The sequence below is a fragment of the Eleutherodactylus coqui genome, chromosome 1, assembly GCF_035609145.1.
Source record: "Eleutherodactylus coqui strain aEleCoq1 chromosome 1, aEleCoq1.hap1, whole genome shotgun sequence".
Classification (NCBI taxonomy): Eukaryota; Metazoa; Chordata; class Amphibia; order Anura; family Eleutherodactylidae; genus Eleutherodactylus; species Eleutherodactylus coqui.
Genome location: NC_089837.1, coordinates 368,736,234 through 368,751,082, shown reverse-complemented (window position 1 = coordinate 368,751,082; position 14,849 = coordinate 368,736,234). Strand labels below are relative to the sequence as shown.

Here is a 14,849-nt window from a genome sequence, read left to right as displayed (position 1 = left end):
TAAACTCCTCTGCTTGGAGAGGAACCACTGCTGCCCAATCTGAGCAGGGGCCCAAGAACAGTTCCTGGGAGTCTGCCCGCTCCTGAGCATGTGTCATTGTAGTGGAGTGAGGAGGCTGGGAGGAAGGAGGAGTAGCAGCCAGAGGATTTGGATTTGCAGCACTGGACGGCGCAGAACTTTGGGTGGATGATAGCTTGCTCGAAGCACTTTCTGCCATCCACGACAGGACCTGCTCACACTGCTCATTTTCTAATAAAGGTCTCCCGCGTGGACCCATTAATTGGGCGATGAATGTGGGGACGTCAAAAACGTGCCTCTCTCCTAATCGCGCAGCAGTCGGCTGCGATACACCTTGATCAGGAGCTCGCCCTGTGCCCACACCCTCACTTGGGCCTACGCGTCCTCGGCCACATCCACGCCCTCTAGGCTTACCCCTACCCCTCAGCATGCTGTATTACCAGTGATTTCACAGGCAGCAAATAAATTGGCGCAAGCCTGCAGGACAAATAGAATGTTTCCCTTTTTGGGAAACGGAGGGCCCACTGACTATATTCAATCAGATAAGATATGTGTTGCACAGAAATGCAGTTATATGAAGTGCAGCACAGCGGTTACTTTTCCCAGGCAGGAAATAAATTGGCGCAAGACTGCAGGACAAATACAATTTTTCCCTTTTTGGGAAACGGAGGGCCCACTGACTATATTCAATCAATAATATATGTCTTCTGGCCCTGCCTACACAATTCTCTCCCTGTAGTATTACTGCAAGGCGCAATGCTCTGCAGACAGCCGATTTTGAAAAGAAAAAAATATGCAACACTGCTAACAGCAGCCTGCACAGTACTGCACACGGATAGATGTGGCCCTAAGAAGGACCGTTGGGGTTCTTGAAGCCTACACTCACTCCTAACACTCTCCCTACCTAAGCACCACTTCTGTCCCTGTAGTATTACTGCAAGGCGCAATGCTCTGCAGACTGCCGATTTTGAAAAAAAAAAAATTGTGCAACACTGCTAACAGCACCCCCCACAGTACTGCACACGGATAGATGTGGCCCTGAGAAGGACCGTTGGGGTTCTTGAAGCCTACACTCACTCCTAACACTCTCCCTACAGCAGCTCCAACACGATACCACTGTCCCTCAGCTAACTCACACGGCATCTGAGGTGAGCCGTGGGAGGGGCCGACTTTTATACTCGGGTGACATCTGATCGCCCCAGCCACTCACAGCAGGGGGGTGGTATAGGGCTTGAACGTCACAGGGGGAAGTTGTAATGCCTTCCCTGTCTTTCAATTGGCCAGAAAAGCGCGCTAACGTCTCAGAGAGGAAACTAAAAGTAACCGGAACATCACGTGGTACTCGTTAAGAGTAACGAGCATCCCGAACACCCTAATATTCGCACGAATATCAAGCTCGGACGAGTACGTTCGCTCATCTCTAACTAGGATATATCATATATCATTAGTGGATGAATGTCTGATAGGTGGGTATCTGACCACTACAGCTATAATAGGCTGCCCATGCAAAAATACACAGTTAACAGGAGACAACTACATTCTAGAGATTGATGGGACAGGATTTAAACTCTTTCAGATTGTACGTTGATGCCATATCCTAGAAATATGCTTTACAATGTCTTTAATGACACAACACTTTAAAACAACACAGAAATGGATAAGATTTTTTTATCTTGTCCTATCCTTTGGTCACCCTAAAAACTCTTTTCCATAATTATTTCCATCTTCTGGGAGTCACTTATGATGAAAGTTGGCTAAAATGGCCGATTTTGACCTTTTCGGTTGACTATTGTTTAAGAATTTTACACAGATGCTTGTTCACTTTGTCCAATAGCATACTGTTGTTCGTCAAAAATGGGATAGATCAAGTTGTATTTTTTAGCCAGCTAAAGCTACATGTATATAGTATGATGGGCTGAATAGGGGTTATCATTTGATGCTTTGTACTGTAACAATACTGCAAGGAACTAAGCTTACTCTGCAGCACTGGTGTAACTATAGAGGATGCAGGATATGTGGTTGCACCAGGATTCAGGAGCCTTAGGGGGGCCCTAAGGCCTCTCTTCTCCATATAGGTAGCCCAGTACTATAAATAAAGCATTATAGTTGGGGGCTCTGTTACGGGTTTTGCATTGGGGCCCAGAAGCTTCAAGTTACGCCTCTGCTCCTCAGTGAGGCCTTTGTCAGACGGACGTTTTTTCGCGCGATTTGCGCATGCGCATGCGTCTGGCGATTTTTTTAAAACCATTGCTTTGCAATGGTATCGGACACATGAGCGCTTTTTATGTGCTCGTCCGATAAATTATAGAACAGAAATCGCAGATCGCACCTATCTGCGATCTGTGATTCCTGTTCTCTTCTCTATATGCGCTCAATGGGGCCGGCGGCAAATCATTCTTCTCTGCCACAGCTGTAACAGCTGTGGCAGAGAAGAACGATGTTTGCCCATTGAATTCAATGGAGCCGGCTGTATTGCCGGCTCCATTGAAAGCAATGGGCTGCCGGCGTGCGCGGGATGAATTGTCGGGAAGGGCTTAAATATATAACTCGCCCGCAGCGCATTGCTTTCAATGGAGCCGGCTGTATTGCCGGCTCCATTGAATGCAATGCGTTGGACAGCTCCGGCCCGTTTCTAATGAAACGCGGTTAGGAGCAGATTTTTGGGCGATTTTCGGGCACCGGTCACGCGATTTGCGGATGCGCATCCTTCATGCGATCCCCAAATCGCGCGAAAAAACGCCCGTCTGACTAAGGCCTCAGAGTGGATGGTTTATTTGATGCACAAGGCTAGCCATTGAGTCTTGATGTTTCTCTGTCCGCACTAGCTACTGACTTTGCTCTGTCTTTGGACTCAAACTGTGGAACTCTGAATCTGTGCCTTTATCCAGAGGCTATGTGTGTATTATGTTTTCAGAATCTTCAATCCAGAGGCAGCCTGATTTCTGAACTCTAAATCTGCATGCTACTCCTGCACCTTGTATTTACAATATCTGCACCCTGTATCTGAACTGTGAGCCTGTACCACAAACTCTGAACCTGTACCAGAAAACTTTTTTGGGCAGTCCCTGTACCCCGATGCCTGCCTGTTTTGATTTGCATACTCAGCTCTGCTATGCCTCTAGGTCTGTCTCATCTCCACTGTTCATGGACGCAAGCTCGTTTTTGCTTCCTGTTCCATGGGTGCGCATCCTATACACTAATGTAAGGTTTCCATGAAGGGGAAAATAGCTAGTTCAGCAAACATGCATCCACAATCATTCCTTGAGCTAGCTACTCTGGCTAGCAACATCCATGCATCACAGATATTCACCCTTTAACCCGTCCAAGCGGGATGTGGTCCTTAGCTGCTACAAATCCTTATGGTGCATCACTCTAGTGATCTGCTGAGTGGTGGAGCAAACGGGCAATAAAGTTAAAAAAAACATGGTCTATACTGGAAAGTCACAGTAATGGGTAATCACAAACAAAGTCAATGACAGAGGAGGGTCAGATACCAGGAGGACTACAGGAGCTTTAGTGACAGGTGTTGGAGTAATCACCTAATTTAGGTGATACCCAAAGGGTATCATAGCCTTATCAATCAGGTATGCCTAATTGTGTATATGCTGCATTGAAGAAGAATACAGCGTGAAACAGACAAGTGACTTGCCAAGAGTCGCTTCTTCCATTGTATCTTTTTATTGAGTAAGAAGTATATATAGAAAAACATACTAAAGCACAAGGTAATCATGAGCAGACACCACCTGGCTGTCATCCAATCATTGTACGGCAGAGGGGTTAGGTTCCCCAATATAGCAAAAATCATCAAATTATTCTAGAAGTTACAACTGATGTGGCAGTTACCTTATTTCAGGCTTATAAGTGAACCTATACTTTTGCTAAAACGGCAGTTATTTTATCCTAAGCTTACATGAATGCATACTTTGCTAAAGCCTTCCCTCATTGAACTGGTAAATTCTGTTTTTGACTTCTTTTACACGTTAGTTATGAGTCATAATAACCCTGAAATAAAATAATGTGTAAAAAAACTATTACCGGTTAGTCATACACAGGCAATCAGCGTAGTCAGGCAAGCCGAGGTCAAAAATCAGGAATTTACAAGAGAGAGTAATTCAGGAGGGTGGTTAAGAAAGCCTCGTGTGTTCTTTTATTGTAACCCATAGGAGCAGCAACTGTTACTGTACTTTATTCTCCTCTTATGGTCTGCAAATTCAGTATTTATTTGCTATGTTCTTACTATTGGGATCTAATGGATCTCCGGTGTTATAACTGAATGAACTTAATCTAATGTCTGTCCTGCAGGTATAACACCTATGATCAGTAACCCTACTGGTCATTTCATCCAAGTGGCACCCCAAGAAACTGCAATATTTACTGGACCCACACGTACAGCTACTTTAAAGGCAGACAAAACACAAATCCATGATCACCAGAACATAATCAGTGTAGACAAAAATGTGATGGTGGCATTTCCAAATGATCGAGCTGCAAGTATACGGCCTAGTGAACAGAGTGCACATTACAGGTATGGAAAGACCGTGCATATCATATATCGATTGACATGAGTTCACAAGTGTCTCCATACCTTTACAATGTCATGCTTAAAGGGGATGTCTCGCGAAATCAAGTGGGGTTATACACTTCTGTATGGCCATATTAATGCACTTTGTAATATACATCGTGCATTAAATATGAGCCATACAGAAGTTATTCCACTTACCTGCTCCGTTGCTAGCGTCCTCGTCTCCATGGTTCCGTCTAAATTCGCTGGCAGCTTGCTTTTTTAGACGCGCTTGCGCAGTCCGGTCTTCTCCTTTCAGCACGAGCCGCTTCAGTGTGCTCCCCGCTACAGCTCTTCTGCGCATGCGCAGACGAGCTGTCACTGCTCGGGAGCGCGCTGGAGCGGCCATTCTGTACCATCCTCTGTTAGAGGAAGGTGCAGAAACTGGAGCTGCCCAGCCGAGAAGCCGCCCAGCTGTCCCGAGAAGCCGCCCAGGTAAGTGATGGGTCGGGGGTGATGTTCACTAACAGGTGAAGGCCCCGGAGCCCAGCGCTAGGCCCCGGAGCCCAGCGCTGGGTTCCGGGGCCCAGCACTGGGCTCCGGGGCCTAGCGCTGGACTCCGGAACCTAGCGCTGGGCTCCGGAACCTAGCGCTGGGCTCCGGAACCTAGCGCTGGGCTCCGGAACCTAGCGCTGGGCCGAGGGGCCTTCGTCTGTTGTCAGGGTCTAGCGCTGGGGAGCCGGGGCGTAGCGCGGGGGAGCCGGGGCGTAGCGCTGGGGAGCCGGGGCGTAGCACTGGGGAGCCGGGGGCTAGCGCCGGTTACCTGCTGCCTGGCGGTGGGTGACTGGTCGGCGGCGTTCAATCCCGGGGTCCGGTCGGCGGCTGCGGGGCGTCTGGTTGTCAGGGAGACACAGCTGGTAGCGTCTCGCGAGCACGCACGTCGGGCTGCAGCAAGCGAAGGGAAAAGAGCCGGCAGCCATCTTGGGGAAACTTTTATAAGTTGCTGAAACTGTAAGTAGAAACCAGCTAGAAAAGTCATTTACAGGGGGGCTTAGTAATGTATGCTTAATTAGGGGGACTGGGCAAAAAAAAAAATTCACTGCTTCCTCGAGACATCTCCTTTAATTCTGCTTGAGAATCAGCCTGTGTTTCTAACTGTTGTTTATTTCTCATGGTCATGGTGAGTTACTCCACAGTGAATTCGGTAGGCTGCTAAGTAGGTGCCAAGCTTCTTTTCCTTTCCTGCACTAATCAATCCAATATGTGCTGATCTGAATGATTATAAATTAGGAAGCGCGCCATAGTTTAATACACAATAGACAGCCCTAAGCAATTTGCCACATTCATAACTAGTGTGAATTCTTTTTTTCAATGTACTCTGCCAGCAGCACTCACCAGATATGCCAATTATGGTGGAGTGGTGAAGGATGCACGCCCAAAAGTAGATCAGACCCAGATCCAAGATATAGAGTATAAATGATACGGACAGGCAGAATTAGTGGTGCAAAATATCATCCAACGGGATGTAACCTTTATTTCTCACAAGCCTATGGTCAGCAATGTTTCAACCCAAGTGTGGAGTCTTTATCAAGGTCCACACTAGGTTGAAACGTTGCTGACCATGGGCTTGTGAGGAATAAAGGTTACATCCCGTTGGATGATATTTTGCACCATTGATGCTGCCTGTCCGTATCATTTATAGACTATATCTTGGATCTGGGTCTGATCTACTTTTGGGTGTGCATCCTTCACCACTCCACCATAATTGGTATATCTGGTGAGTGCTGCTGGCAAAGTACATTGTTGTAACTGTACTAAAGCTATTGTGTCACATTTTCCAATATTGGTAGGCTGCTTGTAGTAACACCCTTATAGAGCAGTTTGTGGTGTACATGCTACTGAACAATGCCATACATCTTCTCTGTTGTGTCTCTGTATAAGTACCATAAATACAGCCCATCCTTTTTACTGACAGTATGCAGCTCACAGAGCTCCTCTTCTCCACAATTACATCAACATCAGCCAGCAGGTGAGAAGGAAGTGGCCATCATTGTGCCCTTTTCTCCTATAAGACGTGTATAGTGTGTGCCCTATGTATACCTTTTTATTTCTATACCTTTCAACATACACTGTAAGTCTATGTAGGTAATTTATATTAACATCTCCTATTCTTTCAGTGGTTGAAATGTATTCCATTACTCAAAGTGACGGGGAATTTTTAGCAATTTTCACACATCCACTGGATGGGTGTAAACCGATAAATTGGTGGGGTTTCAACTGCTGTTACCCCCACCGATCCTGACCATGTGGGATTCCTGTCTTCCCTATTTCACAGTTTACAATCCCTTCTCACATTTCTGTAGGGTAGTGGCAAATGGGTCAGCGGTCGCACATATGTGATAGTGTCTCCATTCCTCTCAATGGCGCATATGCATAACCGCGCACAGTGCTCAACTATTTCTGCCAGCCCCAATGAAATTAATGGAGCAATGCCACTCCATTCATTTCAATGGGGCTAACGATCTGGCTGCACCACTGAGAGGAATGGAGTCGCCGCTGCACATGTGCGACCAGTAGCTTATTCACCACTACACTACAGAAATGGGAGAATAGATAATGAACTGTAAGATAGGATGGACATGGATCCCCCATTCTCAGATTGTGGGGGTCCCAGCAGTCAGACCCCTGACGATCTATCAGTTTTTACCTATCTAGTGGATGGGTGAAAACTGGAAAAAATGCCACATCATGAGAATAAATACCCCTTTAAATGCTAGTGGTCTCCTAGATAACTTTTTAAAGTTGAATTACATCAATACATTAGAAAGATTGTTTTCCTTACACAGCATATCCAGGATGTTTGCACTTAAATAGACTAAGGCCTCATGTCCACGGGGAAAATCAGATCCGCTGCAGATTCTCAATGGAGAATCTGCAGCGGGTCCCTCCTGCCCCGCGGACATGAGCGCCGAAAATAAGAATTTAAAAGCATTTACCTATCCGGCGCGGGCGGGGAAGGTCAGCTGTTCCTCACGGCCGGATCTTCATTTTCAGCCGGCGGATGAATTCCTGACGCCGGCGGCACGTCGCCGGCACGTCGTCAACGTGCCGCGCGCATGCGCCGGGCACATCCGCCGAGCCGAAGCAAGGAAGATGCGGCCGTGAGGAAGAGGAGACCTTCCCGGTCCGCTACGGATGGTAAATACTTTAAATTCCTATTTTAGGTCTCCCGCGGATCCGGACGGCTTCCATAGGCTTCAATAGAAGCCCGCGGGAGCCGTCCCCGCGGGAGACCCGCACGAAAATGGAGCATGGTCCAGATTTTTCCATGCTCCATTTTTTTTAAAATCCCTTTTATTGACGATCCGCGGGTATTTATCTACCCGCGGGTGGTCAATGCATCCCTATGGGATGCGGATCCGCATGCGGGAGATCCGCTGCGGATCTTAAATCATATTTTGCCCGTGGACATGAGCCCTAACATGTGATGACTTTATTATTGGGAAATAAATAAAGAGGCACAATTTTTATCCACATTAGGACTATTTTCACCAAAATTAAGCGGTATAATTATGTGGATCCAGATTATGCATATACAGAAGAGGAAGAAAAGTTAAGGCAAACTCACAAGGATTATTATGCAAATTATATAAAGAACAAGAGAGAAAATCGTCAAAAAGAAAAGGATGATAGGTAAGTTGTGCTTGAATGAAAAGTCACAATTAACCTTGACCGGTTAGCAGCCTATGTGATGTTAATACTTCGTGTCATTTCATTTATCTGAGAAAGACACTTAGCAGATGTGAGTGTTAACAAGTGCACTTATTCTTGAACACATATTCAACTTCAGATATAAATTATTGTAACGTGTATATTACTACATCAAGACAAAGAAAACAAAACATAGTTACAACATGCATAGCCTTAAGGAGATTTATACTGGTAGAACCCATCAATTTAGTATGGGGGCCTCCCAACACTTCCCCAATGACAGTTGTTGAGAGAGATAAAGATAGGACATTTGGATTTCAACTGCCTGATCCATTTGCTCTCAGGGAGATAAGCCATTGCCAGAGGTGTCTGGTAGCAGCATTTTTCTCTTACTACATACAAAACTCATGCATGTTTGGCTGAGCATGCATGTGCATGGGGTGCCATGTGAGATTGCCCAGGGGCAATTACTTTCCAACACAAGTAAAACTATTATGAAAATAAAGCCAGAACTTTCACTCCACAATAAACACCTTTTAAAGATTTATCTATTTTCATTGTTTATTGCTTTTCCTTCACTTTTTAATCTAACGCTCTCTCTTTGTAGGAACTTTCAAGAAGTTAACAATTATGTTGATATTGGCATTACACCAGCAGCTGGACTTCAACCACCAAGTACTTCAATTTTTGAGTGCTTTAATGAGCAACAACGAACCAAATCAGCCCCTAATAGTAAGGGTTGTATGCTGACCATTCGCCAACTTGCTGCTGGAGAGTCTAGATCTATAACACGAGAAGTGAGTGTCTTATAGCATTGATCTAAAAGTTACTGCTTAATGACTACTCTTTGAAGTGTACTTTATATTGTCCAACCCTTCTACAAAATGACACTACAAAGTGTTAGGAATATCACAGTTGCATGTTATTTCTTAGATATTGAAGGGGTGCTCCTAGACACTACATATTTACACAAAAGCTGATCAGTGAAGTCTACCTGCTTGGACTCCCACCATTCCAAAATTGGATTTGCCTGGTTCCTCATTAAACCAAAGAAGTGGCCACACATGTGCGGTCATTCTCCATTAACCTTTTCAGGACCAAACACTGTAAATTTACGACGCTTGGTCCTGGGCTTTAATCCCAGCCGATTGTAAAAATACGGCGGGGGATTAAAGCCCCTGCTTCTTCAATCATTTAGAAGCAGGTCGGTTTGTCAGCTGTCACAGCTGAGAACCCGAAAAAGAAGTTAGTGGTTTTTACTGCTTCTGCCTTCTCCTTTCCCTGGTACAAAGCGCTCAATGAGTGCTATCTACTAAAGAGTGGAAATGTTTCTTCCACTATGCGAGCCGGAGGTCACTTGACCGCCGGGATCCCCTGGCACAGCAGAGCTTCAGGGTCCTAGCAGACCCTGAACAGCATTGCCAGTGACTATTGTCACTACAGGGGGATGTGTTCCCTTGTAACTGGGGCTCCTATGGATGCCCAAGCTACAGTGGAAAAGTGTCAAATAAAAAAAAGAACATGTGAATGTCCCCCAGAGGTCTTATATGGGGAACATAGATAGTAGAAAAAATAATGACATAAATAAGTAAACAAAATTACAGAATAAAATAAAAATATATACATAAAAAAGAAAATAACCCCAAAGCTGTCACAGTATGTGCTCTATAATCCAAAACCATACATATTATATATCAAAACATAAGAAACAAAATAAAGAACTTTACTTTAGCGTAAATATACTAATTAAAAAAAACCTATAAATGTTACGAAAACATTCTTTTTTTTAGCTTTTACCCCCAATCAAACTAAAAAATAGAAAAAAAAAGTCAGTGAAAAAGATATTTAAAAAATAGCCTTATATGTCACGGAAAAAAACCGCAACAAAATAATTTGGGTGGCTGAAGGCAAAAAAAAATAGGACAGTTAAACCACCACATGGGTAAATTCCCTAAATGTGTCTGGTCTTTAAGGTACAAAACAGCCTGGTCCTTAAGGGGTTAAGGTCTACAGGAGATAGCGAAACCCATGGATTTTAATAGTAAGGATGCAAACATGGATGTATGGCCACATATAGACTGTACTGGAATCACACACTTTTTTGTCCCTTTGTTGGAAAACGCTATGAAATTCTTTTTTAGCCTAAGGACTGCTGCTTAATTATGCTGCAGATAAAGTGAAGGTGTACTAATTTCTGGAGCGAGTAATATTTTGGTGAAGAGTAATAGTTTGACATTATTATTTGGCCTTATTGAAGAATATATGTGCTTGCATTGGGTGTTTTGAGAGTTCTATCAGACCTTGACCATAATACAACAGCAGCGTTCTAAAGAATGATGACTATACATTTTGACATTTCACTTTAGATTAATGAAGGTCTCAACGCAGTGCCCCATACTGCAACAGAGAAGGAAGACTGCAGCCTTGTTCTGACACCTCAGCAACTTCACCACGTAGTTATCGGTAAGACTTGACATATGAAATAAGAATGTAAAAAGCCCCAAGCAATAATTGTTCTTTTCAGACTATATTCAAACTTAAGATGTTCAACTATATAATTAATGCTAGAGATAAATATATAAATGTGTACAGCAGCAGACATCTCTGTAAATTAATATAGGAATTGCTTGAACTACTTCGGCAGGTAGCTTATTTATTTTTTCTGAGACAGCTAAGTATAAATGCAGCAGAGCTTATCAGAATTTAATTAAATTTGTCTTTTTGAAGTTTTTTTCACATTTTCCTTGCACTTATTTTTTAACATTTACAGGTCCTTGTACAATAGATTTTGGAGAAATCTGCGTTCGTTCTACATCAGTTAGAGAAATGAGTATCATAAATAGTCTTTCCACGTATATCTGGGTTCAGGTGGAGATTGATTGTGACGAGCTTCAGCAAACCAGCCCACTTTCTCATGTTGTGCCGCCAATGTCAAAGACGGAGATCCCGGTTGTCTTTGAGACAAATACACTGGGGAAATTTAAGAAGTAAGTACAAATATATTTGTATTCATAAAACTACACATGTATTTTTTTACAATATGTCTGTCTTATGCTTGTTAAAAACATTGACATTTACAATTGAAATGAAATTGCTCAGACATCATATAATGTTTAGTGAGCTGATGTATATTAGAGCACTGTTGTCGGAAATTTTGAATAATTTACTTTCAAAAGTGGAAACAGTTAGAGAGTTAAACACAGATTTGTGACAATTGGTGCCCGCAAGAAATTAAAATTTCATAAGATTTGTAAAAGAAGAGAATAACATTTAAAATAAAATGTTATTATGTCTTTATTGATTATGTTAATCCTGATGTATAAAATATATACTGAAATAGAAAACATTTCTTGCATCTGTCTACAACTTGAATATTCAACATCTGGTCCCCAATGGTCATGTTGAACAACTACTCTGTCGGCATTTGGTACCCCCTGGTGCAGTCATTGTAAAGACCCCTAGAGGTTACTTGGTACCTAATGCATGATGACACAGTAAGCAGCTGTTAGCTGGTTGTCAGTGATAAAAGTTATGTCCAAGTACTTTAGAGTTACTAAAATGTTAAATATTCAGTCCATGATGATGATTGGTGCAGCCAGTATTTTTTCCTGGTTCTGGCAGTGGTACTTTTGATGCCCTGTATTTTCAGTTATACAGATGTCTTGTAACATTCAGGTCATGACAGTCGGCTAGGCTAAACTGGTATATGAAGTCTTAGGAATCTCCTGGTAATCGCCATTGCTCTGCAAGGAAAGTTGGGCTTGGCTGCAGGCAGATTCACAAGTCACAACACCCCCAGAGTACTTGTCATTTGAAACATAGAAAATCGATGGTAGAAAAAGACCACATGGTCCATCTAGTCTACCGTTACATTATTCCCTTTATGTTTTTCTCTTAGGATAGCTATATGCTTATCCCAGGCATTCTTGAATGCATTTATTGTTGTTTTTACAACCACATCCACTGGAAGGTTGTTTCAAGCATTTGCCAGAGCAGAAGTATAAGTAGTATCAAAATGGTACAAAATTGTCGGGAAAAAAACTGGACAGAAAACTTTGATACAAGAAGAACTGCCGATGCCAAACATACAGTAATATCCAGGGGGCATGACAGGAGCATAAACAGGAGTTAGCCAGGAGTTGGGACCAGAAACACAACAGATAGTAGGCGTAATACAATTGAATGATCTGACACTTCAAGGGTCAATAATGGAGATGAGCAAATTGACAAGGACTAGGGAATCCAAAAGACATGTTCATGGATAAGCTGGGTCAATACACCCCAATACGCTGGTTACTGACACTGAGGTTAACACATAAAGACTAGTACATGGCACTCTATTAGCTGGATGGCTGGGGTCTCTGATTTATGGTCTTCTTGGTTGGCTGACTAGTTTGATGCTCTGGTCTGTGTCTTCTGGCCAGATCTCTCCCTTTATCTTACACCACCTGACTTTTTCCTGTGGGGCTATTTCTATATTCAATAAATTAAAGCTTGATATCACTGAGGAATTTAATAATATTTCAGTTTAAATGGATAGAGATGCATGCAAAGATGTGGCTTATCGTCTCCAAGCTTTCATTGATCTTGAGGGTGCAATGGTTGATCATTATGTCGAAAACAGACATTAGATTTATTTCCTGAATGTTTAATTTTCATTTCTATTTGTTATAATTTATATAATTAAACTGGTTTTGTACTTGCATTGCATTAAAAATGATATAACTACTTCTGCAGCACCCTGTATAGAAAATTACCAACACAAGATAGGGCAAATTACACTAACAGGAAACCGGGTTAGAAACACTATCCCTAACCAACTTTGGTGTGGTAGACCCTGCCTAAAAGCAGCATGATCGCCCCAGTAGGGGGGGCACATCAGGAACCTAGGTGGCCTAGTCTGTCCCTTGATAAAGGATTGGGAAGATGCTGAATGCAAATGGAAAGAGTAATGTATATACACAGTCTTTGGTAGGAGTAAATAGCCACTGGTATTTAGCTGACAGGAGTTCGCTGCCTAAACCAAACACCTGAGGCAGGACAATAACTGGCAACCATGTATAGAGCTGCCCAGAATAAATACACTTCTAGTATGGCTGATTTGCTGGCTAGGGAAAACACCTCACTGCTGGTCAATCAATCCATACACCACAGGAGATGTTGTAGCAGCGTTGGGAAGATGGGCATATTATAAACTCAGCCCACTAAGGGATTTCTGCTAGAAGACACCTCAGAGTCTGCAGTTACATGAAGAATGCAGCACAAAGTTATGTCATGTATAAATTCATGTACGTTTTCCATAAGGGAAATGCAGTCCATGGACAGCTTATGGTCACATGGGCCAAGGCTGACGTCCTGATGTCACCCTAGCTCCTGATTGTGACCAGTGTGCTGCAACATATCCAAAAAGAAATGTATACTTTTTTATCATGAGAACGTATGCTAACAGATGATCAATGACTAGTATCCATCAGACATATACAAATTGTTATCTTGTGCCACACATCTTGGGATATGTCCAGTTATGGAAGACAAATTTGTACATAGAAAACTTATGTCAGAGCTCGAACCTCCAACCTCTTGTGCTCCAAGCTCCAGCTGATTGAGCTATTTAGCATGCTGGATAGGTCCCTTGTTCCATAGTACCTTGTTCCCCATTCCTTGTCTACTTTCCATGTTTCTAGCTTCGTGTTTCCCTGTCTAAGTCCAGCCCATGTCATATACCTTCTGCAATTAGCTTCCTATATAAACCTGGCCCTGTTCCCTCATTCCTTGCGTATTTATTGTGCCCTGAGCCCTCAGCCTGTAAACCTGCTCCCTTAAAAGAAGATTGTCTCACTGTGTACTGACCCCTGGCTTGCTTCCTGACCATGTCTCCGCTTAATCCTCCATGCTGCTCTGATTTCACCGTGTACCGGCATGCCTGACCACGTTGCCCACCCTTGCTGGCTACCACACAAGACTCTAACCTAGTGCCTGAATGCCACAAATAATTCCTGTAGTTTCTGAGGCCTTGCAATCCTTGTTTTTTCAGTGGAGACATTGTATGCCTGCTGCAGTTAAGGCTTTACACTTGGCCTGTCACATTCCTTGGTCACTTTACTGCTCCCATGGGACAATTGTAATCATTTTCCTCAAAACCAAAGAGCCAGTCAGTTCTTAAAACATGAATTTTTAAGCAACAGAGATTTCAGACTGAGAAAGTGGAGCAGAAAGGGACTAGAAAGTGTGTGTGGTGGGTATTGGGGTTCAGGGGAGTAGTGTGGGACTTCACGGGCACCACGAAAAAGGTGTCTGCAAATGAGTCTAAGTCTGAGTTTTAGTCTAGGCTTGCAAGAGAGAAGGAAGGAGTGTGTGGAGTTCTGCAAGTGAGCCACACAGAAACCACCTGCTTTGTGTGGTTTGGAATGGAAGAGGCTGAGAGATATCGACAAGCCTTCCCTGGGCCCGCTTTACCCAGGAGATGCCAGTGTTGCCCCTAAACACTCTGAGGGAGAGAGGGGGAGGAACCATAATGCAGCATGGAGTGCCTGTCTCTCCAATGTGAGTGCTGACTGGTAGAGAGGTGAAGAGAGTAAAGGAGTTTGGCCAGGAACAAAACCCCACAGATAACGTGGAC

General features: G+C 43.5%; 2 protein-coding genes across 2 annotated transcripts in view; one reads left to right on the top strand and one right to left on the bottom strand.

The window, feature by feature from the left end:
• The window catches only part of CFAP47 (cilia and flagella associated protein 47), a 508,792-nt gene that overhangs the window by 45,629 nt on the left and 448,314 nt on the right, over window positions 1–14,849 (top strand). The window contains exons 11-15 of the mRNA XM_066577980.1: window positions 4,321–4,543; window positions 8,060–8,212; window positions 8,838–9,027; window positions 10,597–10,693; window positions 11,001–11,217. Of these exons, the coding sequence (XP_066434077.1) occupies window positions 4,321–4,543; window positions 8,060–8,212; window positions 8,838–9,027; window positions 10,597–10,693; window positions 11,001–11,217 (880 nt within the window). The remainder of the gene's footprint in view (window positions 1–4,320; window positions 4,544–8,059; window positions 8,213–8,837; window positions 9,028–10,596; window positions 10,694–11,000; window positions 11,218–14,849) is intronic.
• AMELX (amelogenin X-linked) overlaps window positions 1–14,849 on the bottom strand; it is a 677,225-nt gene that overhangs the window by 221,915 nt on the left and 440,461 nt on the right. The gene's annotated exons all lie outside the window — the stretch shown is intronic.